The sequence below is a fragment of the Rattus rattus genome, chromosome 1, assembly GCF_011064425.1.
Source record: "Rattus rattus isolate New Zealand chromosome 1, Rrattus_CSIRO_v1, whole genome shotgun sequence".
Classification (NCBI taxonomy): Eukaryota; Metazoa; Chordata; class Mammalia; order Rodentia; family Muridae; genus Rattus; species Rattus rattus.
In genome coordinates this window covers 163,792,709-163,817,179 of record NC_046154.1, presented here as the reverse complement: position 1 = coordinate 163,817,179, position 24,471 = coordinate 163,792,709, and the positions used below count along the sequence as shown (strand labels likewise).

The 24,471-nt window shown below is 45.2% G+C and overlaps 1 protein-coding gene and 1 pseudogene across 1 annotated transcript in view; one reads left to right on the top strand and one right to left on the bottom strand.

Annotated features, from left to right (window-relative positions):
- The window catches only part of Polr3b (RNA polymerase III subunit B), a 108,189-nt gene that overhangs the window by 8,443 nt on the left and 75,275 nt on the right, over window positions 1-24,471 (top strand). The window contains exons 5-12 of the mRNA XM_032910451.1: window positions 1,658-1,733; window positions 2,675-2,775; window positions 5,780-5,871; window positions 9,428-9,545; window positions 10,883-10,991; window positions 17,765-17,887; window positions 22,951-23,070; window positions 23,640-23,774. Coding sequence (XP_032766342.1) covers window positions 1,658-1,733; window positions 2,675-2,775; window positions 5,780-5,871; window positions 9,428-9,545; window positions 10,883-10,991; window positions 17,765-17,887; window positions 22,951-23,070; window positions 23,640-23,774 — 874 coding nt within the window. The remainder of the gene's footprint in view (window positions 1-1,657; window positions 1,734-2,674; window positions 2,776-5,779; window positions 5,872-9,427; window positions 9,546-10,882; window positions 10,992-17,764; window positions 17,888-22,950; window positions 23,071-23,639; window positions 23,775-24,471) is intronic.
- Window positions 3,880-4,282, bottom strand: LOC116907454 (annotated as a pseudogene).

The following is a 24,471-nucleotide window of genomic DNA, read 5'->3' as shown; positions in this document are numbered from 1 at the left end:
TTTTGGTTTTTTTTTTTTTCTGTACCCATCTGGGAAGCAACCTCTTCTCCAAGGTGCTTTGGTTGCTTTTATTGGAAGGTAGTACTTTTAGGAGAACGGATGGGCACTAAGAACTTTGCAGACAGCACTAGCAAATACATGTATATGTACTAACACATTCATGCTCACATCCGTGTTTCTGTGTCCCATCCATTCTGTTTATTTTAGAGACTTTAGACTGAAGCCTTCTAGTCCCAGCCAACAGCACCAGCTCATTCCAACTGACTTCCTTTCCTTTCTCGTGCCTTCACTCCCGACAATGAGAAGTTTGGTTCTTGTTATCTATGATTAATTTTAAAGTTTCAGCCCTATATTATACACAAAGTAAGTGACCTTGGGATTACAGATACATCTGCAAGAGTAACGTTTGCTAATGAGAGGACAGATGTGTGCAACCCTCTCTGTCTTCGGCTTTACAGGACACAGGACACAGTCGAGCTGCTACATCAGAGTACTTCCATTTGAGGGGTTAGACCTGTGTATACAGTGTCTTCAGAAGCTCCTGGTTTCCTCCCAGTGCTTTTTGTTTGTTTTGTTTTGTTTTGAAGGCACCACTCCTCTGTGTAGTCCTGGCTGTCCTAGAACTCACTCAGTAGATTATGCTGGCTTTGAACTCAGGGATCTGCCTGCCTCTGCCTTCTGAGTGCTGGGATTAAAGCCACGGGCCACCACCACCTGCTCCTCCCTCCCAGTTCTTTTTACCAGGTTTCCAACTACTTCTGGTAGTTAAGAACATTATTAGTTTCCTGTTATCCTCTCTTCTTTTGTACCAATGAGCATATATTTGCTCCTCGTTCTCCTTGTAAGTCCTCCCTTTTGTTTAGTTCACCAAAACCCTGAGTGCCTACATAGCATGGCAATACCTTACATGTGGCTGTTATCATTGGGCATCATTTTTATGGAACCGGAGCTCTAATATAAATACTAGGTTTCCTAATAAAGCCTGCAGTATCTTTTAGAATCACGTAGGAGGCCGTGTGCATAAGGTGCTGAGCTTGGATCCCATGCCTTCATGTAAAAGCTGGGTATATCAGTGTGTACATCCAACCACAGCACTCGAGGCGTGAAGACAGTCAGATCCCCAGAGCTTGAATGTAGCCAACTCCAGTGGTGAGTTTTCTGTTCAGTGGGAGACTGTGTCTCAAAAAATAGGGCGAAAGGGCTGGAGAGAAGGTAAGAAGTTAAGTTAAGGCTTAGGAGCTAAGCCCCATACTGTCGCTGACAACCCTCTGTAACTCCAGTCCCTGGGGATCCAATGCCCTCTTCTGGCTTCTGTGTAATGCATGCACAAGGTGTATACATGGAGACAAAACGAACACATAAAATAAAAATACCTTTAAAAATACGCAAGGCGGAAAGCAATAGGGGAGGAGGCTGTGCATTAACGTCTGCAGGTGCACCTGGGCACACAACTGCACATTCATACAGTACACACAGGCATGCACACATGTGAACACACACACTACACAAATAGTTTGGTAGCATCTCCCCTCATTTGTAAGGTTCTATGAATTGTCACTTCAAGAAGGTCACTGTTGTTCATCATCCTCATCAAGGTAAGCACTTATCAAATACTGAGGGACCACTTGTGTATAATTTTTAATAATTTGCTTTTCAGATATCTTAACATCTATGTTGGACTTCCTGACGTCGAAGAAAGCTTCAATGTAACTAGACCAGTGTCCCCTCATGAGGTACTGTGCTTGGACTTGTTTGCTTAGACCTAGAGTCTACTCTTACTGTGTACTTTAATTTTTCTTTTAATTGAAACTGGATCCTGTGGAAGAGCAGCCAGTACTCTTAAGCCCGCAGCCATTCCTTCAGCTCTACATAAGCAGTTTTAACTGGTCAGGAATAGAAAACTTAAACCTTAAAATCTTGGACACCATTGTAAGAATTAAAAGAAGTGGAAACCTAACTTCTAGCAGAAGCCACGGGTGGGATTTAACATGAAGAATTACGGCTTAATTCCAAAGGGATTCTCCTTTGAAGCTGTAAACCAGCCCACAACCGTGAGTGTGATGTGTTGAGTGAAGGGAGTTTGCGTGTCCTCTCCTATCTCTGCCTGTGGCTCCTTGGTCCTGCGCCTTCCCGTAAAGCCGGGTATAGCAATGTATAGAGGGTGATGATGTCCCTTAGCTCGGTTTCATGCCAAGCCGACACATGTTGTAAACACAATTTCTAAAATCTCCCTGATGAGTCAGAGGCTGCCAGGATGGCGCGGTGAATGGCTTGTGCTGACACACTCTCTAGGAAAGGAGCTCTGTGATACAGTTTATGTGCACACACATTCTTTCTTACTTTTATCATTGTTAACCTTTTGAGCAATACGACCAGCCACATTAATTATTTTCTGTAGACTGAATTCGCAAGGAAAAGTCTGAGAGATTTTTTTTTTTAAAGATGAGGAAACAAACGAGTGATTTGCACCAGGTTGACGAGGGTTAGTGTTTCGTCTTTGGACTGGCAGGACTAGTGTCGTATCAACACATAGGCCAGTGCATGATGCCATCCCCTCCCCATGCCCTGAGGCAGTGCTTCAGCAGCTCAGGGCGGAAAGGTCGGTTTGGTACGGACTGCACTCCTGGTGGGATTGCCGAAGGGAAGAGGCTCACTCACTGCGATTCTGTTCCAGTGCCGTCTGCGGGACATGACGTACTCCGCCCCCATCACCGTGGACATCGAGTATACCCGAGGCAGCCAGAGGATAATCCGCAATGCCTTACCCATTGGCAGGTGAGAAGCAGGCTGTGAGGAGCCACTCTGCCTGGAGCCCGGCCCCACGATCTGACCGTGAAGCCAATCCATAAGTCCTCTTTGCCTCAGCCTCTCCCCTGAAGGGTGTGGGAACAGCGCCTAGCTTATAGGATTGCTTTGTGGATCCTTAGGGTAAGTAAGGGCCAGGCAGAGCTGTGGTCTGTTGTCATTGCAGGACATTTTCTAAGGCTGAGGCAGTGCTTCTCTCTCTTCTGACAGCAGCAATGAGTGCTTAGTAGGTCTGTTATAGTCATTGAGTTCTGCACTGGGCTTCTTGGTGGGTCTGCACATAGCTTGCCTAGGCCTTTACCTCCTGCAGCAGGAGCTTTGGGAGAAGTTACTGTCTCCTACAACACGTTTGAAAATAACGGATAGTATCAGCTAGTAACCTTGGAACCTGGCTTTTCTAATTAAGGACAGATGTTGAGTCCTCTGTAGAAATAACTATGAATTTAAAATGTTTTTGGTTTTCTAGACGTAAACTTCTTCTGTTTTAATTTGTTGGAGAGTGTAGCTTATTTACATCTATTATACGCACATACATACACACGCACACGTGCACGCATGCATTGAAGTATATATGTCTTCGTTAAGGTTTTACTGCTGTGAACAGACACCATGACCAAGGCAACTCTTATTTTTTTTTTTTTTGACTTTACCAAATGTATTTTCCACTTGTTAGTTTTTAAAGTAGCTTCAACTGATGTTGCACACACCATAGCTCTGTACACTTATGCAGTTAGCCTGTCTCGGAAAGCGAATAAACCGCAGGTAACATCTCCCCCAGAACTGCTCGGGAAACATAATTAGGCTGACAAACACATCACAAATTCAACAGCACACGGTGCACCCGAAACCTTTTCTATGATCCTCAAAAGTCCTTTGGATGTAATCACTGGGCATTGGTGTAGAGCAAAGATCAGATTTCGAGCCTCCAATTTTGTGCTGTGTTGTGTCAGCGACAAGAGCGTCATCCAAGTCCTTTAAGCAACGAAGACATGCGCAGAACCAGTTCAGAAATCGTCAAATTCGACAACAAAACAGAAGGATGGCTGCCTACTCCCTTCCTCAGCACGAACCCTGTTATGTTCTAGCCCCGTAGATGGCCGGAGCTTCAGGCTCCTCTGGGGGACCTTCGGGCTCCTCCTCCTCCTCTTCCAAAATCTGTCTCAACCACTGGTCCGTGCTGCTCTCCTCCCTCCCCTCCGGTAGCACCATATGATCAGAACCACAAGGGGAAGGGTGAGCGGCAGCACTTTCCACCAGGGCTGCTGCTGCTGCTTCCCCAGGGAATGCTCCACGGTCCAGCGGACTGGGTTGGCTTTGCTGCCGGAAAATTGGATTGGGAGGTTGGGGTCTTCCTCCTCCTCTTCACTGTCTGCAGGCTGAACTGGAGACCGGTCACGGGGTGGCTTCGGGAAGTCCAGCCCACGAGCCGCAGAGCCCTGACCGCTCCCGCAGCCCGTGAGCACAGGACACTGTTCATAGAGACCTTGACTCGCACGCTGCCCAAGGCGACTCTTATAAAGGACAACATTTAATTGGGGCTGGCTTACAGGTTCAGGGGTTCAGTTCATTATCATGGCGGGAAGCATGGCAGTGCCTAGGCAGGCAGCCAGGAGAATGGTCTCAAAGTGACCCCCATCTCTCCTCACCCCCATGACACACTTCCTCTAGCAAGGCCGCACCTCCTAATAGTGCCACTCCCTGGGCAAAACATAATTCAAATGACCACATATATATTTACATATATTTCTGTTAGTGTATTCTGCACGTGAAATCTTCCCAACTTTTTATTTTTAGTTTTTCTCCTTCTCTCCATTTGAATGGAACGTTTTTCTTCCCTCTTCTACCTGCTCTGAAAGGCCTGTGTTTCATTCTGGTTATGTTACTTTAGAATTAAACTGCACTAATGAATGAAGTTTGAGCATATTTTTATTTTTCTAGGAAGAGTAAGACCTTAGGAAGCTTTGACAGGTCAAATCTGTCCTTGACTTTTAAAGTTTTGTCAGCCTCAGTTCCTCTTGTCTTGGTTTTTTTTTTTTTTTTTTTAACCCATAAATTCATAATTGTTGTTTTATAAAGTTAACATTTACTTACATTTCTGCACATTTCTTTTCTTGGGTGTTTTTTTCTGCATGTATGTCTGCGTACTTCATGTGTTTCAAAAGCAGGTCAAAGCCAGCCTCAGATCCCCTAGAATGGAGTTAGAGATGGCTGTGAGCTGCCGTGGGGGTGCTGGGAACTGAAGCTGGTCCTCTGGAAGAGCAGCCAGTGCTCGTTTCCTCGAGTCATCAGTCCAGTCCCTTGATTGGGTTTTCTTTGTGCAACACACATCTTTTCATGTCAGACTTTGATTTCGTGTTTACTTTCCATCCTCTGAAGGTTTCTTCCCTAGCTGACCTCCATGTGGTACTTACCCACGTGCAGGCTGTCCCCTTGGTCCCCAGTGCTGTCGTCTACCCAGTTTCCCTTCTGGTCATCTGCCTTGGCTATTGTTTCAGGCCCTCTCTTCAGCCGTGCTGTGTTTATCTTGACCGTAGTCTGTTTACGTGTGGTCCTCTGTTTGTTCTGTGTAGATAGTACTGTGAAGGCTTTCGGATGTGTTTTAGATCCACAGCCCTTCCGAGCTGAGTCGGTCATCTAGGAGTCTGAGAGGTGTGCTTCAGGTTGCTTTTACATAGTTCTTCCTAGAACGCTCCTCTTCAGCTCCGTCTCTTAGTCTCCCTGAAATGGCATCTTCAATCCTTCCCCCATCCAGTGGTTCTCTTCCCAGCTGTGTCATCGTCACTGTCCAGCGCAGCTGTAGATCCTTGTCATCTGTGCCAGAAAGTGTCGGGGAAATCTCCGTTTTCCCGTGGCTTTCTCCTGGAATTCGTCTGCTGGGTGCTTACACGGAGATGCAGGCCCCTCTGCCATGTGTTCATTGCGTAGTTCTTCTGTCAGTCACTGCACGGTAACTTACTTTTGTTTCTTTAAACAGAATGCCCATCATGCTCCGAAGTTCAAACTGTGTTCTGACAGGGAAAACTCCAGCAGAGTTTGCCAAACTGAACGAGTGTCCATTAGACCCAGGTATGTGGGTGACTTGGGTGTCCCCCAACTCCAGGCATATGGGTGACTTGGGTGTCTCCCCCTTTCCTTGCTCTGTGACTTCTCTGAGTGCTCTACTGCAGACTTCCTGCCTTCTGATGATTGTTGGACAAACTGGGTTCATAAAACTTGTGAAGATTTCACAGCAGCTTTATTCTGGATTTCTAAACATATGTTGATTCTTCTTTTGTAGGCTTAAAGGTGCTAGCAGCTGTCTTCCGACTTACGGGCCTGGCCCGTTCTTCCCTTTCACCTCTGTGCAGTAGTTTCTTTTGAGATACTTGATATTTGAGATGTCCCCAGAGTTACTGTCTAAACTGTTCTGACCCCAGTAGCTCACAACAGTCTATATTAAATGTAGAAAAGGGAGAGAAATGAAAACTTTTTTCTATTGCTTAAGTTCATAAAATTGATATTTTTGTGCTTATTTCTACAGTATTTTGGTAAAAGTTCAAACAGCGCAACATGGTTTTTCCTGATGCCTTTACCATGATTTAAACTGGCTTACAGTTCCTCTGCTTGCACTGCTCGCTGCGTCAAGGCAGATTTTGGTGGTGGTGGTGTCTGTTTTTCAGGAGACAGGTTCTCGTGTGGCACTTGCTGGCCTCAGACTTACTACACAGTCGAGGCTGGCCTCGATCACCTGATCCTCTTGCCTCTACCTCCCAAGCGCCCCACTTACAGGCCTGTGCTACCTCACCTGGTTGCATTTAGGAAGAGTTTAGCGAGAACCTGACTTTGTAGACTCTAACCAAGTTTTTCATAAATTAAATGTATTACCTTGGTTTTACTTGTATTTACAAATAGAACAAAATTTCACTCTATCCTATTCTCAAATTGTGTTGGAAAAATGTAATAATGGCATGTGATTTTTATTTAGTATAAAACATTGTTTTGGGAACTCAGTTGTCTGCTATTGTTCCAGATTTGTTAGAAGTTAAAGCAAGTATCAGTTTCCATTGATGACCCCAGTTATTCCTGTGCTTAAGAGATGGACAGACTCTTCTGTTCAATGCATTCCTTTCCGGTCACCATGATACACCCTGATAGAAAGCCACTTGGAGCGGAAAGCGTTTATTTGGTTTACACTTGCAGGTCTCTCATTGAGGGCAGCCAGGGCAGCAGCTGAAGCAGGAGCTGAAGCAGGAGCATGAGTGAGCAGTGCTTTGTGGCTTGCTCCCAGGCTGTGTTCCTCACTTTCTCCATAGCCCAGGCCCACCTGCCTAAGGAAGGTGCCGCCCACGTGGGCTGGGCCTTCCCACATCAGTCAGCAGCCATGGGCAGGCCACAGGCAAGTCTGAAGGCTGTTCCTCAGCCGAGGTTCCTTGTCCCAGTCTGTTGACACCGGTGTTAACTAGTACATTTGATCTTGTCAGTTTGACGTGCAGACATATCCCTGTTAAACCGTAGTTTGTCCTTTCTGGCTTGTCCCGTATCTCAGGTTAATATCATAATGTACAGTGCAACCGTAAAAGTCCCCCAGTCTTCAAAACCACAGTGCTTTAAAAGTGCAAGGTCTCTTTAAAAATACCAGCTCTTAATGCGTGGGCTTCAGTAAAGCCCCAAACAAGTTATGACTTCCTTCTTCCAAGGAGGAATAGGGCACAGTTGTAATCAGATCAAAGCAAAATCAAAACCTAGTAATGTAAAACGTTCAGTGTCTGACATCTGAGATGTACTCGTGACCTTCTGGCCCCAGAAGGTTTAGACAACTCCATTCCTCTCATCCTGCTATCCACAGCTCACATAGCTTGTCACCTAGGCACAGAGCAGCTTCACTGCACACCTGCCCCCACCCTTGGCAGATGTCCTACAATACTGGTGTCTCCCGTATCTTGGAGTCTGCACTTGAGCTGAGGCTTCACCTTCCCTTGGTCTCTCTTAGGGGACTGGAACACTTCCACGTAACTGCCAAATCTCAGTCCTGTTGTCAAATCAGTACCATGTAGAAGACTTAAAACTAACAAATTCTGGACCACAGCTTCTGTGGGCTTACCCTGAGGAAATACTTCTCAGATTTCCCATCAATGATGCTGGTCTCTTATTAATCACAACTATTTCTCAGTCCTGCTAACCAACCACCATTGTCCCAGTAAAATATAGAAGGTTTCACTTCCACAAATTCTTTCTGGAAAATACAACACAAACAGCCCAAATGGAGTTTTTGCTTCCCTCTGTATCTTTACAAGGCAGGGCCCCATTGTCTGCATTTCCAGTGTTCTTACCTTCCAGGCTTCCACGGAACCACCCATTAATCTTTGAGCACTCAATCTGGAACCCAAAAGTCCAAATACTGCCGTGTCTTCTTAAACCAACGTGGTCGGGTCCACCACAGAGACACCCCACTTCTGGTTCTGGTTTCTGTCCTAGTTTGCTTTTCTGTTGCTGGGATAAACACTATGAACAAAAGCATCCTGAAGAGAAAGGATTCAGTTAGCTTACTCTTCCAAGTCACAGTCCCTCATTGAGGGGAATCTGTAGGAACTGAAGCAGAACCATGAGGGAACACTGCTGTCTGGCTGGCTCCCAGGCTTGTGTTCTCTCTCCTATGGCTCAGACCCATTGCCCTAGGGAGGGAGCAGTGGGCTAAGCCCTCTCAACATCAATTAGCCATCAAGGTAAAGCCCCAGAGGATAGGCGTGCCCAGCAGGCCACGTGATATGATGGAAACAACTCATCAGCTGAGGTTCCCCTCTCCAGTGTGCCAGCTTGACAGCACAACTAACCAGGTTCCCCTCTCCAGTGTGCCAGCTTGACAGCACAACTAACCAGGTTCCCCTCTCCAGTGTGCCAGCTTGACAGCACAACTAACCAGGTTCTCCTCTCCAGTGTGCCAGCTTGACAGCACAACTAACCAGGTTCCCCTCTCCAGTGTGCCAGCTTGACAGCACAACTAACCAGGTTCCCCTCTCCAGTGTGCCAGCTTGACAGCGCAACTAACCAGGTTCCCCTCTCCAGTGTGCCAGCTTGACAGCACAACTAACCAGGTTCCCCTCTCCAGTGTGCCAGCTTGACAGCACAACTAACCAGGTTCTCCTCTCCAGTGTGCCAACTTGACAGCACAACTAACCAGGTTCCCCTCTCCAGTGTGCCAACTTGACAGCACAACTAACCAGGTTCCCCTCTCCAGTGTGCCAACTTGACAGCACAACTAACCAGGTTCCCCTCTCCAGTGTGCCAGCTTGACAGCACAACTAACCAGGTTCCCCTCTCCAGTGTGCCAACTTGACAGCGCAACTAACCAGGCAATAGACCAGTCATTAAAGAGCTCTTAGCTTTGGTTCTTTTTGTAAAACTGTGTCTGACACTGTCATTAGTTCATAAACAATGTCAGCAGCCCAGTCAAATTAACGATTGTTGGTGCCTGAAGTAATGACCATAGACACTTACCCGCAGTCTGAGCTTTTGAGAGGTGGGGACAGGGCCAGTTCAGGGCCACTCTATACTGGTACTCTGGAGACCACCTTGAGCTCCTTGCCCTCACTGCTTACATTGGGTATGGAAGAGGTGGTGAGCCTTTCTTGTTTCCCTCGGACAGGTGGCTACTTCATTGTTAAAGGCGTGGAGAAAGTCATTCTTATCCAGGAGCAGCTGTCCAAGAACAGGATCATTGTGGAGGCAGACAGGAAGGGGGCCGTTGGGGCTTCAGTTACCAGGTATGGGAAACAGATGGTGTTTCCAAGTATTCATCATGTTAGCAACAGTAGGTGGCTGCCTTCGCATGTGCAAGGGGCGGTATTTCCATAGCACGCGGTGTATGTGCAGTGCACCTGTTGTGTGCGGCTGTAAACACAGTATTGGTTTTAAGAGTTCAGCAATGGAAATGTGAGACAAGGTTTGGAAGGGCACTCGTTAATTTAGGTTGTGTTCTTTATTAATCTATAGCATTAAAGAAATGTTTAAAGAAAGAGGCAAACGAAGCCCTTCTCAGACTCCTTTCCAGGATTTGTAGCAAGGACTGTTTCGTGTATGATATTGTATGAACTGTACCATGGACTTAGCATGCTATTGTTAGCTGTCCACACTGGATTTTTTCACAGTGCACCCATAATCTAAGCGTAACTTCTGTTCTCATGTGATTTGAAACCTGAGGGCTGTGAGGACAGGAAAATTGTAGCATAGGTGAGACATTGCGTGCAGTAATTGATCTTGTGGTGGCCTGAATGAACCTGTTGACACAGAGTTCTGCAGACTTCTTTCTAGTGGAAAAGCAGCTAAAAATAATGGCCCTTATCAAAGGCTTAGTAGGAACCAGTCAGTTTCTTTTGTACATTATGGTTTTATCTGTTTGTTTGTTCTGATTTTTTGGGACAGGGTTTCACTGTGTATCAGCCTTGGCTGTCCTGGAACTTGCTTTTAGACCAGGCTGGAATTGAGCTTTTGAAGTGCTTTCTAGTCTGTTAAGAATCTCAGAACAGAGTCACCTATAGAAGGAGCTAAAATAGGATAACTTTACATTTCATTCTGGGCCAATACTGCGGGTAACTTTTTTGGATTACTGATTTTAAAGCTTCTTAGAAAGTGACCTGGGCCATTTTGAGATTTTTCTTTTCAAAAAGAAAAATCGGCCATGAATGTAAGTAATTCAGGTGTAATAAATGTGAGATATGTTATAAGCCGGGCAGAGGCACATGACTGTAATTCTAACATGAGCATTTAGGAGGCAGGGGGAGGAGGCATTCAAGACCATCCTTCTGTAGCGAGTTCAAGGCCAGCCAGCAAGCCAGGCACACAGGGAAAAGGAAGGGAAATCAGGTCAGAGGGTGAAAGTTACTCATCCACACACAGAATTCCCACCATAATCTTGAAGGTGAAGAAACAGTTGTGTTTCTGTGTGTTCACGGAAGTGGCAGGAAGGAAGGTGTGTATCTGCAAAGCTGATTAACTAGAGACAGTTGTATCTGCTGAGCACCTCTACCTGACTGGGTAAAGAACATTGTTATTGAAGTTACTGGGGAGGGATGCAGTTTGACTGGCGTCTGTTTACTTACAGCTCCACCCACGAGAAAAAAAGTAGAACCAACATGGCGGTGAAACAAGGGCGGTTTTATCTGAGGCATAACACCCTGTCTGAAGATATACCCATTGTCATCATATTCAAGGTAAAGCTGCAGCTGTCTGCCTGGACACTAGACAGGTTCTCTCTGGTTTGTTTTCCATATTAATTAAAATGTTATCGCATGTTGTTTATCTTTTTGTGCATGTATGTAAATGTTGACATGTATGTATGCGTGACTGTACATGCCACAGTGTATGTGTGGACAGTCTGCAGAAGACAGTTCTCTTCTTCCGCCATGTGGATTTCAGATGAACTCCACTCAGCAGGCCTCACGGTAGCTCTTTTACCCACTGAGCCATCTCAACAGACCGAGTGTGTTTTCATAGAGAATTAGCATTTTGGCAGGTAATGATGAATATACCTTTCTCCACCCTCTTCCTAACCACAGTACTACCAAACACCGCCCTGTTATGGTCTCCCGTGAGCCTTTTGGAACTGGCTTTCATGTTCATGAATAGAAATAATCTGTTTGGTTGATCTGTGCAGTTCACATTATTTTACACTTAGCTTTTATTTTTGGTTTTGTAACTTACAGCTTGGACATGCATGATAGTCGTACGTGCAGGCTTGACCCTGACAAAAGCAACCTAAGGGAGAAAGGGTTTATCTTGGTTCACAGTTCATTGTGGCAGGGAAATTAAATGGCAGAAGCCTGAAGCAGATGGTCACATCCGTGGTCAGGGAACAGAGGAGAGATATGTGTGCTCAGCTCACCTTCTCCTTTTCATGAAGTCCAGGATCACAGCCCAGTGAATGGTGCCGCCTAGAGTGGCTGTGTCTTCCCACCTCATAATCTAATCAAGACAGTCCCCCAGTACGTGTCCAGAAGCCTGTCTCTGAGGTGCGTCTAAGTCTCATCAGGTTGACTATTGGGATACGTCATCCCACAGACCTGTTACATTTTGACAGACTGTCGTGCTTATTTAACCAGGTCCCAGTTCATGGACACAATAGCCGTTGATATTATAAAACATGCTGTGATATGTCACAGGAGCAAGGACATCTGTGGGCTCTATCAGGGAAATTGTAGATCTGTTCATTCCTATGGACTTCCAGATTCTGTTGTCTCTAAGTAAACTGGTGTCTTTACTGTACACCTGGATGCTTAAAAGTGTGTTTGAGGTGTTAGCTTAGAACCTGAAAAGCAGTTTCCTGTGAAATGCTTAATTGATCCTCTTCTCCTAAAGCTCCTAGGTTAATGTAGGTATGGATGCTGTGAGGTATGGATGTGTGTTATGTGGATCTTGATGACTGAAGAGCCCAGATGGGCTTCGAGGCTCCACGCAGTGTGCCAGACGACCCTAGAGCCCGGCACTGCTCCGGGGCCACCCTTCAGTTCACGTTAGGACTCAGCGTTCCCGTGCCATGGTTGCTCTAGCGTAGAGATGCCTTCCATCAGAGGCAGACATCCCCCGCAGAAGCAGGACCCAAGCTGCTTAAAATGGAAAATCATTTGGAGTAACAAGAGACTAAGCCTCTACTCCTAAAGATGATGTTCCTGGGCAGCATGGGAGTCAGGGAATCTATTTTCTTCAAGTCTGGCTTGTGCTTGTGGGCCATGGCCCCGGTCATTCACAGGTATTGACTGGGTGCTGACTAGTCTGGTTCTAGATAACCATGGTTAGGATGCAGTCATATGAAGGAGCTGATTCTGTGGAGTGTTCTTTATGTCTAGCTTCCTAGCTTCTGATTTGTGTAAAGGATAGGGTCATTCACCCTCTTTACCAGATGACAGTGATAATCCCAGGACGGCTTCATCTGTGGTCCGGAGTGTCTCACACATGTCTGCTGCCTTACTTCCTTTCTTTGAAGTTTGGGTGTTCAAGCACAGAAGGAATTTAGTGTGTGTGTGTGTGTGTGTGTGTGTGTGTGTGTGTGTGTGTGTGTGTGTGTGTGTATGTGAGAGGGCTTTTCTCAGAGGAATCCCACAGCTCCCAACAATGTCTCCTGTACATACACAGTGATGGAGAAATGTTATTCGCCAGTGTGGAATCACATCTTCAGCAGAGGGCAGCATGTCTCCATGTATCCAGGGGACCTCTCCCCAGAGTTTTGAATGTGAATAGCATTTCTGTCTTTAGACTAGGAGGTTTAATTAATCAGAAAGCATACGATCTTTTTATCATGTGTAATGAAACACATGCATGGATTAAAAATCTGAAAAGCTTTTAACATTTCTTTTTTTTTAGATGACCACAGTTTAATAAAACACTTTCTCTTGTTACAAATTTGTGTGATATTTATGTTGAAAGCATAAACAGATGTAGCTGACTTAAATTCTATCTAGAAAAAGAAAGGCCACGAATTAACAATCTGTAGTTTTTATGTTGTAGCTAGTTAAAAAAGGAAGGAAGGCTCTGAGAGGTAGAGCGTGCCTCCGTACTTCACAGGTCTTTTTCCCCTGACTCGTGATACCCATAGCAGCTTATTCGTGTTTTACTCAACAGTAGTCTACGGCACTGTCTGCGTCCTCATCATTAGTGACTTTTATGTGTGTGATTTATTTTTCGGTTCTCTAGAGTAGGATCTTAGGTGTCGTTTTTTTTTTTTTTTTTTTTTTTTTTCTGTTCAACTCCAATATTTTCATTCTTAAACACACGCTGAGAGTTTGAAACGTGGTAAGTATTGTGTGCGCTTTCCAGAAATGTGTTAAGATAAGCATTTAGCCCTCCACCTCCTTTTTTTAATCACATATGGTTGTCACTCTGGTCCTCCCCTTCAGAAGTGTTAAGTGCACTGCTGAGAACTTGTGTGCTTATCCCCTCCTACATTTCTCCCTGGGCGGCAGTACCAGGTCCTGGAGATCTTAGAGGCACACAGAGTTAGCCTCAGTTTCCGTTTCTCCACTTAGTAGCTGTGTGACCTTGGGCAGAGTTCTCAGCCTCTCTGAGTCCTAAATGACTCATCCATGGAGAGAAAAAGTCCCCTCTGAAACAAAGGAAATCACGTGTTCCCAGGACGGAAGGCTTTTCTCTTTGCTCAGCCTTCCTTACCCACTTTTGTCAGAAGCTGAGGAAAATACACTGGAACATCATTTCTCTTTGTGTGTGGCGAGGCCCTAACCCAGCCGTTGACAGTCATTAGGACATGGTGGTTGTTGATTCTAACCAACAATCAGGCTAAAAGCAGCGAAAACGGCAGGGTTTCCAGATGCAACGCCGAGTCTGAGTATGACCGGTTGGGCTTCTGAGGCCCGGAGCAGCCTTATTTATGGGCCTGTATCGCCACAGAGGTTCTCCTGCCCATGAATCTTCCCCTCTTCCCATTTTGTGTCACAAGCTTTCAGCACTTGCACTGCGGTGGCATCTGTAGCCCAAAAGGATCTTGGGAGCTGGGCTTTGTTTCCTAGACACCAACTTCTGTGGGCATTTTTTATCTTTAAAGAGAAACAACTGCAGGTTTAAAGAAGTCGTCACTCTTCCCGTATCTACCAGGACTGCTGTAGTGATAGGTAATTTCAGCTACTTCAGAAAACCAGAGCTCCCTGAGCCTTGGCTGTATTTGGATGTCGCCCTCATCAGAACCCTTACACAGTGTATTTCAGCATCTCTCCATAGGTGCAAGTCATTCTGTCATGCTTACCAGGATTTTCTGTGTCCTACTTTTACAAGTTACACTTTGCCGATGTTTGAGGACAGTTTTGTGCCACTTCGAAGAGAGAGCCTCTCTTGGATTTTGTTCAGGATGACTGATCACGTGACCATCGGTGACTTTCAGACAAACATTATCTCCACCATTTTTCCCTAAGGTGTTATTGTATGGTGTTTTTTCTTGACTTACTAGTCGGAGTGATGGGTTTCAGGAGTACAAAGAGTTCCACATAATGCTACTTCTCAGGTGCCTAAATTAGGTCTGTAAAGCAAAATGGGTGGGCGTTTTGTTTCCATGGCATTGTGGTCATCTGCTTGTAGCCGTGACTGCAGAAGCTCCTCTGATGATGCTTGACTGAGCTCTGGCCCTGCACCTCAGTGACTTGAGAGGAGGAGCGTAGGCTGTGCTGGAAAGCTTTGGCAGTACCTTGGCCGCTTTCTGCTCATGGTGCCTTTCACCGTTCACAGCTTGGCGTAGTTTCTTTCTTTAACAGGTTAGGTGTGCATGGAGGGCCCAAGCATTCTGTGTAGATTTATTTATTTATTTATTTTTTCTTTTTTTTTCGGAGCTGGGGACCGAACCCAGGGCCTTGCGCTTGCTAGGCAAGTGCTCTACCGCTGAGCTAAATCCCCAACCTCAATTTATTTTAAACCATTCAAAAGTGGCAAACAATTTTAAAATGACAACTTAAATTTCACACCAGGACACCTTAAGTGGCTAACCAAACGACGTCGAGGGAGGATATGTTTTTATTAAATTTGTTACTATTAGCACCAAAGTAGGCGATCAAGTTTGTAGTCTCTTTGTACTTAGAGATTGCAGAAGTAAAAATTACTGAGATAAGCCCAGGGGGCTCCAATTTAATGGTTCAGATGTTAGCATGCCTACTTTTTGTTCTCTGTTTAAAAAGTTAAAATTGCTCACCTTTTGAGCTGCTATCTTTTGACTCATAAAGGCTACCTTAATTTGCATGTTTTTAAAATAACGACATTTATCTTTAGCAGCTACTTGAATAAATGCCTTTTATCAAGTTAGAGATAGAAGGACTACAAAAATTAATAGAAATGTGATCTGAGTCTCGAGAATTTACTTTTAAAGAAAAGTGCGAAGCCACTGTGGGAGAGCACGCCTATAATCCTAGCACTTGGGAGCGCTAAGTCCAAGGCTAGTTTGTCTCAAATAACCATATGTTCAAATAGTAGATTCAATTGCTACAGTTTTTACATTTACTTTCTGAGCCGTGGATGAATTATCACCCTGTTGTGTGGCTTTTCCTGAGGAGACATGGACAAACATGTTTTCATGCGTCTGGGAAACAGTTCCATCTTAGTTAAGCTTGGTGAACCGGTGAGTTTCTTGGCTCCTTACATGACCATGTGTGACTCAAGGCATCTGCATAACCAAAAGAGCTGTGCCAGCATGGGTGACAGGGAGCCACGTTCTCGTTCTCGGAGCTCCCTATTGAGCTTGCAGGCGTTTTCAGTGAAGGTTCTGCTCTCCCTAACAGTTTGTTCAGAGTTTATGTAATTCTGGAGAAAGACCTCCTGAGGTTTTAAATTTTGTTTTGCTTTGTTTTTGAGACAAAGTCTCACTGTCTAACCCTGACTAGTCTAGAACTCACTGTGTAGATCAGGCCAGCCTGGAGCTCAAGACATCCACCAGGCTTTGAACTCACAGAGATCCTCCTGCTCTGCCACTTGAGCACTGGGATTGAAGGCCCGTGCCACCACACACCTGGCTGCGTCCTAACGTTTTCTGAGTCTCGTAAGGTTCATCGGCCTCCTGAGTCCCCTGTTTCTTCAATTTCCTGAGTTTTGTCAGCTTCCCCCTTTGCTGTAGGAGGGGATTTGTCAAGTCAGAAATAGAACTCAAAACCATGGTAAGAGGTCGTTTGTTTTTACCTCTGAACCTTCTCACAGTCTTCATGTCAACTCTCATGATTTGGCAGCAGGAACAAGCAGGAAACTAGGGTCTGTAAAAACAGGTCTCCAAGGCTGAGCTACGTCTTCCCACAGAGGGGAGTTATCAAATAAACTGTGCTCAGAGGAGTTGGTGCTGGGGACTTGGGGACATTTTCAAAGTCCCCTCAGTTGAAAGTACAAAAGGGCCATATCAGCTTAGTTAGCATCACCCCAGGTCTTCAGAACTTTGAAGGTCAAATGTGTGATCATAGAACTTTGAGCTGGAAGGCGCCATTGCTGCTGCCTCTGCCTCTGTGGCAACAGGAAGTAGAGGAGGGTAGTAGAGTTGGCACAGTCTCGGAGAACGCTAAGGAGGCATGGCTTCCACATAGATGCCCTCTCAGTGGTGTATAGGACGGTGCCCTTGGAGGTCTGCGTTGAACTGGGGACTCGGTCTCCTTCTCTTTGGTGTGGAAGAGAACTGAGAAGAGAAGCAGCAAGCTTGAGGAAGACAGTTATCCTCTTGTTCATCTTCTCTCAAAGCTGAAGGAAGACATTTTGATGCAAACATGACTTTCCCCTGACTTCTAAGAAACAGGTCACTACACCTCCAGAGTGGTTAGCGGGCTTATGCTGTGTCTCCACGCGCCAGCATTCCCGGCAAGTGTCTGAAGAATGAGTGGGCACAGGACCACATGGGACCTACAGAGGCTTGGAGTCACTGCCACCTCGGAACTCTTAAGAGGGTTCCTTAGGCTGGCTAAGTATGTTCTCAGTTTTAAATGTCTCATAAAGTTTGTAGAGTCTATGGTATCTATAGAATTTGGAACCAAAACATCCTTTAGGAAAATTCTTTTCATGTGAATATGAATGATTTGGTAATTTTCAGAAAAAGATAATCTTGTGACAAAGCCAGTTGGGGTCACACTTAAGTTCAGCAGTGCTCTTTTCTGACTCCCTGCCCTTTTGGGGGAGGGGGGTGTCTTGCTTTTATTTGCTCTTGTCACTGTGACCAGGCCTCTCCACTAGACTTCCCAGCCTCATTTCTATATGGTGAAACTCTTAGAATATTTCAGAAAATTGAGAGGGCTGTACACATGCAGAAAAATGCTTGAGGATGTTTGATTTCCTCTTCTGAATGACGATTTCTGTTTCAGGTTCTTGTGCAGCCTGGGCCGTGGCTGCCAATGCCAGATGGCACCGTTTCTGAGGGAAGAGCTGGCTTTGGCTTAGAAGTAATACCACAGACAATGGCAGATTAGCATAAGCAAATGTCAGCGAGGAGACACAAAGCCCACTCTGCCTTCTTCTCTTCCCGTCCTAGGCCATGGGTGTTGAGAGTGACCAGGAAATTGTACAGATGATTGGAATGGAGGAGCACGTGATGGCTGCGTTCGGGCCCAGCCTGGAGGAGTGCCAGAAAGCTCAGATCTTCACCCAGATGCAGGTGTGTCCTTTCATCTCCTCGAGCCACCGCTGCAGGGCTTTGGAAGTGTGAATGGGAAGGCTGCTGAGGAGAAGAGCAGCACAGAAGTCCTTTGGAGGAATGAGCGTGTAAACCAGAGGAATGAGTGTGCCTGCACACCGTGCATCCTCAGCCTGTGCTGTCTTGGGTTTTCAGAAGGGGTCTCCGTGGGCACGGGGCTTCTCGTGTGCTTTGGTACCAAACACCATTTCTTCTATTCATTCAGGGGGAAAGTGCACTTTTAAGACTCTGGCAGTGCTAATCTGAGATTTGCCTGTTTCGTTTTCTCTTTACTATCTCTGTGGTGGTGGTGTTGGGGTGCGTTGCCATGATTAAACACAGTGTCCAGAAGCAACAAAAGGAAGGTTTCAGTTTAACTGGAGTTCCAGAGAGGTAGAGTCTGTGATGGCGGTGAAGACATGGAGCAGGAAGATGGCTGATCACGTTTGTGTGCACACAAAGGACGTGGCAATAGAGCAGGAATGTCACATCCTCCCTTCTCTCCCAGTGACATACTTCCTCTAATATAGCTGAATCTCTCGAAGGTTCCGTAATCACCAACTGGGGACCAAGTGTTCAGACACATGAGGGGAGACCTTTCTCTTGTAATACTCCAGGGACCAAACCCAGGGCTTTGTACCTGCTAAGCAGGCACTGTGCAGTGAGCTCTGAATTCCATTTCACTCCCAACTTGCAATTGTATCTGTTTCCCGATTTCTGTAAGATCAAGAGTAGTGTCTTTTATTACCTCAGGGTCTTCACTGACCTCAGATAGGTCTGGTGCGACCCTTGGAATCTGAGGACAACTCCAAGATGATGTTAGGGAACACCATGTGTATAAACAGACTTTAAAAACTATACTTGTTTTTTCGTGTGTGAGAGTCCTAGTACTTGGGCTTTTCTCATAATGTGCTTGCTCACACCGAGTCCACATCCCCTGGGAATCAGGGATGCGCCTCTGTAGAACTGGAGTGGGTGGTTTGCATGTGTCTGTATGTGCATTGTCTAGCCCATGGGATAGAGGACAGCACAAATCCTGGGCTTCTTCCTTTTGGCTCTGGATGAATGTTGAGAGAGCGTTCCCACTGAACGTCTGCTGGTGTGCTGTGAAGTCAAGTCGGTCTTGATGCTTCCTAGATTCAGTCACACGTAGGAAGCTTGACATCATCCTTACGTGTGCATCAGGTCAAAGCACAGCTCACTAAGACTGCTCGCTCTTTCCTCTTTCCCTGTGGTTAATGGATAATTGACTCAAATAATTGGCAAGCAACATCAGGAAACATTTGGCTTAGGGGTACTATTTTTGGCCTTTCCTGAAGGTGAAATATTTGATAGGCATGGATCTTCATTCAAAAGTTAAGGACTCATGTCCAGGCTCTCAGAACATGGACAGGAAACATTAAGAGATGTACAGGAAGTAGAAAATGAACACCAGTCAGGAACAGGAACTGCTCTGGGAGATGTGCTGCTCTGTGAAACAGTTTAACTATCGTTGGTCAGATAGCCCTTAACATTACAGAACTGAAGCAAGAGCAGAGGATTGGAAACTCGTTCATATCCATCAGTACGCGCTGATGGGAACTCTTCAGCTAACTCGATTAGATTGGGTCAGAGAAAGAAGAAAGAATTAGTTAATATAAGAAAGACACATGTTTTGTTACCCTGAACAGAAAGTGCGAATTTGCAGGGGTTTACAGTCTGTTTGCTGGATTAATAATAACCAAATGGTAAGTACATTGAACAGAGTACCGGGTATGAAAGCATGAGCATCCTCTCGCTCTGAATGAGGACAAAGCAAGTGCACTTCAGTGAGGAGTAGTGTTGTGTGACAAAACTTCTCCTGGGAGACATAACATACATGTCTGCTCACCCCAGGTGACGATCTCATGACAGATCAAAGTATGGATAGCACCAAAGTCAAATTTGGTGAACCAATGAGTTTTATTGGAAGAGGGTTGCTTACAGGAGCAGAATTGACTAAAAGACAGCTGCATCACCAAAGCTCACCCCAGCGTCATGCATGGGTGAAGCTCAGAAAAGCTGGGAAGCTGGAGCACACTGCACAGCTTGCAAGAAACTCAATAGGTTGGAGAGCATCTCTTCCAGGCAGCTCAGCTGGTTTCTGCTTTTTACAGGTGCTGGTTTTCAGTTTTCTTTGCAGCTCTGTTCACCTAAGAGATGAACTCTCATCTTTAATCATATACTCTGGCAGAGAAGGGCCTAGTGCATCTGCTCAGTTTTAGGAACTTCCTGAAGTTATTTTGAGTTGTTTATCTTCCTGCTCATGGAGTTTCCCTGCAGAATGGAATGTTTCCATCTTGGAGAAAACTGTTATACCATAATTAGCCTTTTTGAAGATGTGGTGCTTTGTGGTTTGCTTAAAATGTAGGGTGCTTTGTTTTTCTGCCTGTTTTTAGCCTTCACCATTTTATCTGTTCTGAAGCCTTAGCTCTATGATGTTTACATGGTTTTTTATCATTGTCCAGGATCTGATGAATAGAAAAGGTGCTCTTTGCTTTTGATGATGTGGCTAGGGATAATATTTTGGCCTTCCTGCAGCCCTCACTGCAGGAAACTGACATGGCTGGGTAGTTACATCAGAAGTGATTCCCCTCTCCTTTGTGCCCCTCCTGTTTTGCCTCAAAGAAGTGAGGACTCTCATGCCCTTCCCCAAGGGGGAAAGTTTCATGAGGACGTCAGTCGAGAGACCACCAAGGTGCCTCTGTACCGGGCTAGCTTCTGTCATTTCTTTGTTGTTGCCTTCTAAGAAGTCACCAGGAAGTGCTTCCCACCAGGTCTGCCTCTCTCTAGGCGTGTAACTGTAACCTTCACTGTAACTACAGAATGCACAGTCCTGTGAGTGTTCTGAGTTCACCTCCACCCTCTGACCCCCCTGCATTATGATGGCTTTACCTTCTCTTGTTGTTCAGAACTTTATGCACAGAATCGGGTTGCGTTTTGTGTCTGGCGTTTGCTAAGCATCCTGAGAAATTTCCCCGAGAGTTGTGATTGTGTTTGCTGTCCTTTTCATGTTGGTCATCCATGCTCTTTGTCCCTTTGCTGCTTACTGATAAAACGTTGACGACTGTAGCAGATTTCCCCTTTCTGTGTCGATGCTCGTTTGGATCTGTTTGTTTCTGCCTTTATGGACAGGCGACTATTAACAAATGGTTGTATAGATAAGCTTTTATTTCTTTCATGTAAATACTTAGTAGAAGAAGTACTGGGCCTGAGAACAGTGTACAAAGTCAAAACTACCAAACTTTTCCAATCTGCAGACCACCATACCATTTTGTATCACTGGCTGCAGTGTTCGAGTCTGGGTGCTTTCTGTTCTCACAGTATTTGGTGTGTGTCTTTTTAATTTTAGATGTTCTAATAGGAGCGCAGAATTACCTTATTGCAGTCTTAATTGTTCTCTGATGGTAAACTGTATAGAGCACTTTTTCGTGTGTGAATCGGCCCTAGATCCTGTGTGTAAGATGCTCAGACTATTTATCTGTTCACCATCTTCGTTAAGCTACTGATCTTTTTATTAATGAGTTTCAGGGAGCCAGGCAGTGGTAGGACAGTCCTTAACCCCAGCACTCTGGAGGCACAGGCAGGCAGGTCTTTGAGTTGGAGGCCAGCCTGGTCTACAGAGAGAGTTCGGGACAGCTAGGGCTACACAGAAAAACCCTGTCTGGAAAAATCAAAAAGACCAAAACAACAGCAGCAGCAACAAAGGCCTGGCTAGAAGCCTCACGTCCAGCTTTTGTACTGTGAACGCTCACCTGTTTCATTGCTTTCTGCTCTTTTTCTTTCAGTGTTGTTTAACTTTGGGGAAAAAACAAAACTTTCCTGGCTGTCTTTACAATTATTACTCTGTATCCCGTTAAAGACACACTTGCCTATTTGACATTAGGACATTGTCTGTCTTTCTAGAAGCCATATAGTTTAGTTTCCATCTTAGGTCTAAAATCTTTTTTCTATTTTGTTTTTGTTTTTGTTTTTCAAGACTTGGTAGCTCAGGCTGTTTTGGAACTCACTCTGTAGACCAGGCTGGCCTCGAACTCAGAGATCTATGTGTACCACCTCCTCCCAGCAGGTCAGAAGTCCGATCTCAGATCACTTCTTCCTTTGGAGACCAGGATCCTTGTCCTCACCACCAGTTTTTGAAAGGACGGCTTCTTTATTGTTTTGTGGTTTTTGTCAAGAGTCAGTTGACCACTCAGCATAAGGGTCTCTTTGGACTTGTGATTTGCTTCAGTTTTCACTCTCTATGCCATCATCACACCATTTTTATCACTGAGGGGGTTTTGTTTGTTGTTTTTGAGACAGGGTCTCTATGTAACCGAGACTGGCCTTGAACTCATAGAGATTCACCTGCCTATGCCTCCCAAGGGTTGAAATGAAAAGATTGACATCAGCACCCAGCTACTGTGGGTTTATAGTTGAGATCTCTGTTGTTTCAGCTCTCCAAGTCCTTTCCATAGCTATAAACTATAGAACCTCAGACTTTAGAATCACCTAGTTTGGGGCTTTTTAAAAACCTGCTAGGAATAAAATGATCTATTGTGAATTTATTGGTTACTTGAGAAAGACTTTAGACTGTAAGTCACCTTTAAACATTATCAAGCCATCTAGTTTAAGACAGTGTCTTAATCCTGGATTTATTTAGGTTTTGTTTTCTCTGTAGCTCTTATCATAGCAGTGTTCACATGGTTTGGTTTCTTTATGGGAAGCTCCACATTGCACAGTGACATTCTAAGTGGAGAGTTGAAGGCAGCCTAAACACATACACACAAGCACGTTTTTCATCCTTGGTTTCTCAGTTCCCTTCAAACAATTATGTATCAATTTCATAGGAAAAAGAATTTAGAAATTAAAATTCGGTAAGCAGTGGGCTTTATTATTTTGTCATTGATTCGTGATGTCAAGTCTTTGTTCCCAACACAGCAACTGGTATCAGCAGGGTTCTTGCTTTTTTTTGCTTGTAACAGCGATCAGCACTGATAAAAGTAATCTCCAGTAATTTAATTCAAGCACTGTTTTGTCTTTCACAGGCGTTGAAGTATATAGGGAATAAAGTAAGAAGACAAAGAATGTGGGGAGGTGGACCAAAGAAGACCAAAATAGAAGAAGCAAGAGAACTTCTGGCCTCTACCATTCTGACCCATGTACCAGTGAGTAATGGCCAGATACGAATAATGTTTATGAGACTCATTAATTCATTCTAAAGACTCTTGAGTAATGGCTTGTGCTGTTTGAAGTTGCAAATGGTAGCTGAGAGTGAAGTCACATGATGGGTTTCCTGAGGCGGATGTCCACCATGGCCTCCTCACTCATAGCAAACTGCCCTGCTTTTCTCTTGTACTCTGATGACTCAGGGCTCGAGGCAGGTAGTGTACTAGTGTACTTAAGGGTCAGTCTGGGCCTGCGTGGTATCATTTCTGTTATATCTCAGTCGGACTCACCACAGGCCAGTCCGCGGTGGGCAGTGATGGCAGTCCTGGTGGGCAGTGGCTGAGTGGCATGGAGGACATGGAAGTGAGGCAGTTAACCTAGTCATCTTTGAAGGAAAACTAGCTCAGGCAGTAAATGCAGAGACGGAAAGTCCGCAAACCTCTTGGGAAGTTTAGACTAGCTGATTTCCTAAATTAGTGAATTGTAACGTTCTTATTTGAATGTACTAACACTGACGCTTTTCTCAAAGGCACCATCTCAAAATGTTTCTCCAATTTTTGACCTTCAGGTTAAGGAATTCAATTTCCGAGCTAAGTGTATCTACACGGCAGTGATGGTGCGAAGGGTGATCCTGGCCCAAGGAGATAACAAGGTCGATGACAGAGACTATTACGGCAACAAGCGACTGGAGCTGGCAGGCCAGGTGCTTATGGTTTTCATGAAGAATTTTATTTTCCTTGATAAAATTAGTTTTGTTGTTGTTTAAGATGTGAACACATCCCAATCTAATAGAATCTGTATGTAGTTTGAAATGTAATTTTCACATGAGTTACTTAGGTTTTCTTTTTTTCTGTGAAAAGTCTGTGTTCTAAGTATTCCTGTAATGTGTTTCCTGTGTTATATCCTTTGTTGAGATTTTTACCCGCATGTGTGTGTGTGTGTGTGCTGGGCATGCAGGGGGAAGGTAGACAGAAGAGTGTGTGTGTGTGTGTGTATGTGTGTGTGTGTGTGTGTGTGTGTGCTGGGTATGCAGGGGGAAGATAGAGGGGTGTGTGTGTGTGTGTATGTGTGTGTGTATGTGTGTGTGAATGTGTGTGTGCTGGGCATGCAGAGGGAAGATAGACAAAGTGTGTGTGTGTGTGTGTGTGTGTGTGTGTGTGTGTGTGTGTGTGTGCGCGTGTGTATGCTTGCTCATGCTCGAGTGTACGTTCAGGTGCCCACAGAGGCGCAAAGCTTCAATCCCGTGGAGTCACAGGTGGTTGTAAGCTGCCTTATGTGAGTGCTGGGGATCCAGCTGTCCTCTGTAAGAGCAGGAACCTCTTAACCTCTGAGTCCTTTCTCCAGCCCCACTCACTATTAAACAAACTTGAACCGATCAACTAGGCAGAGGTGGGATTTCT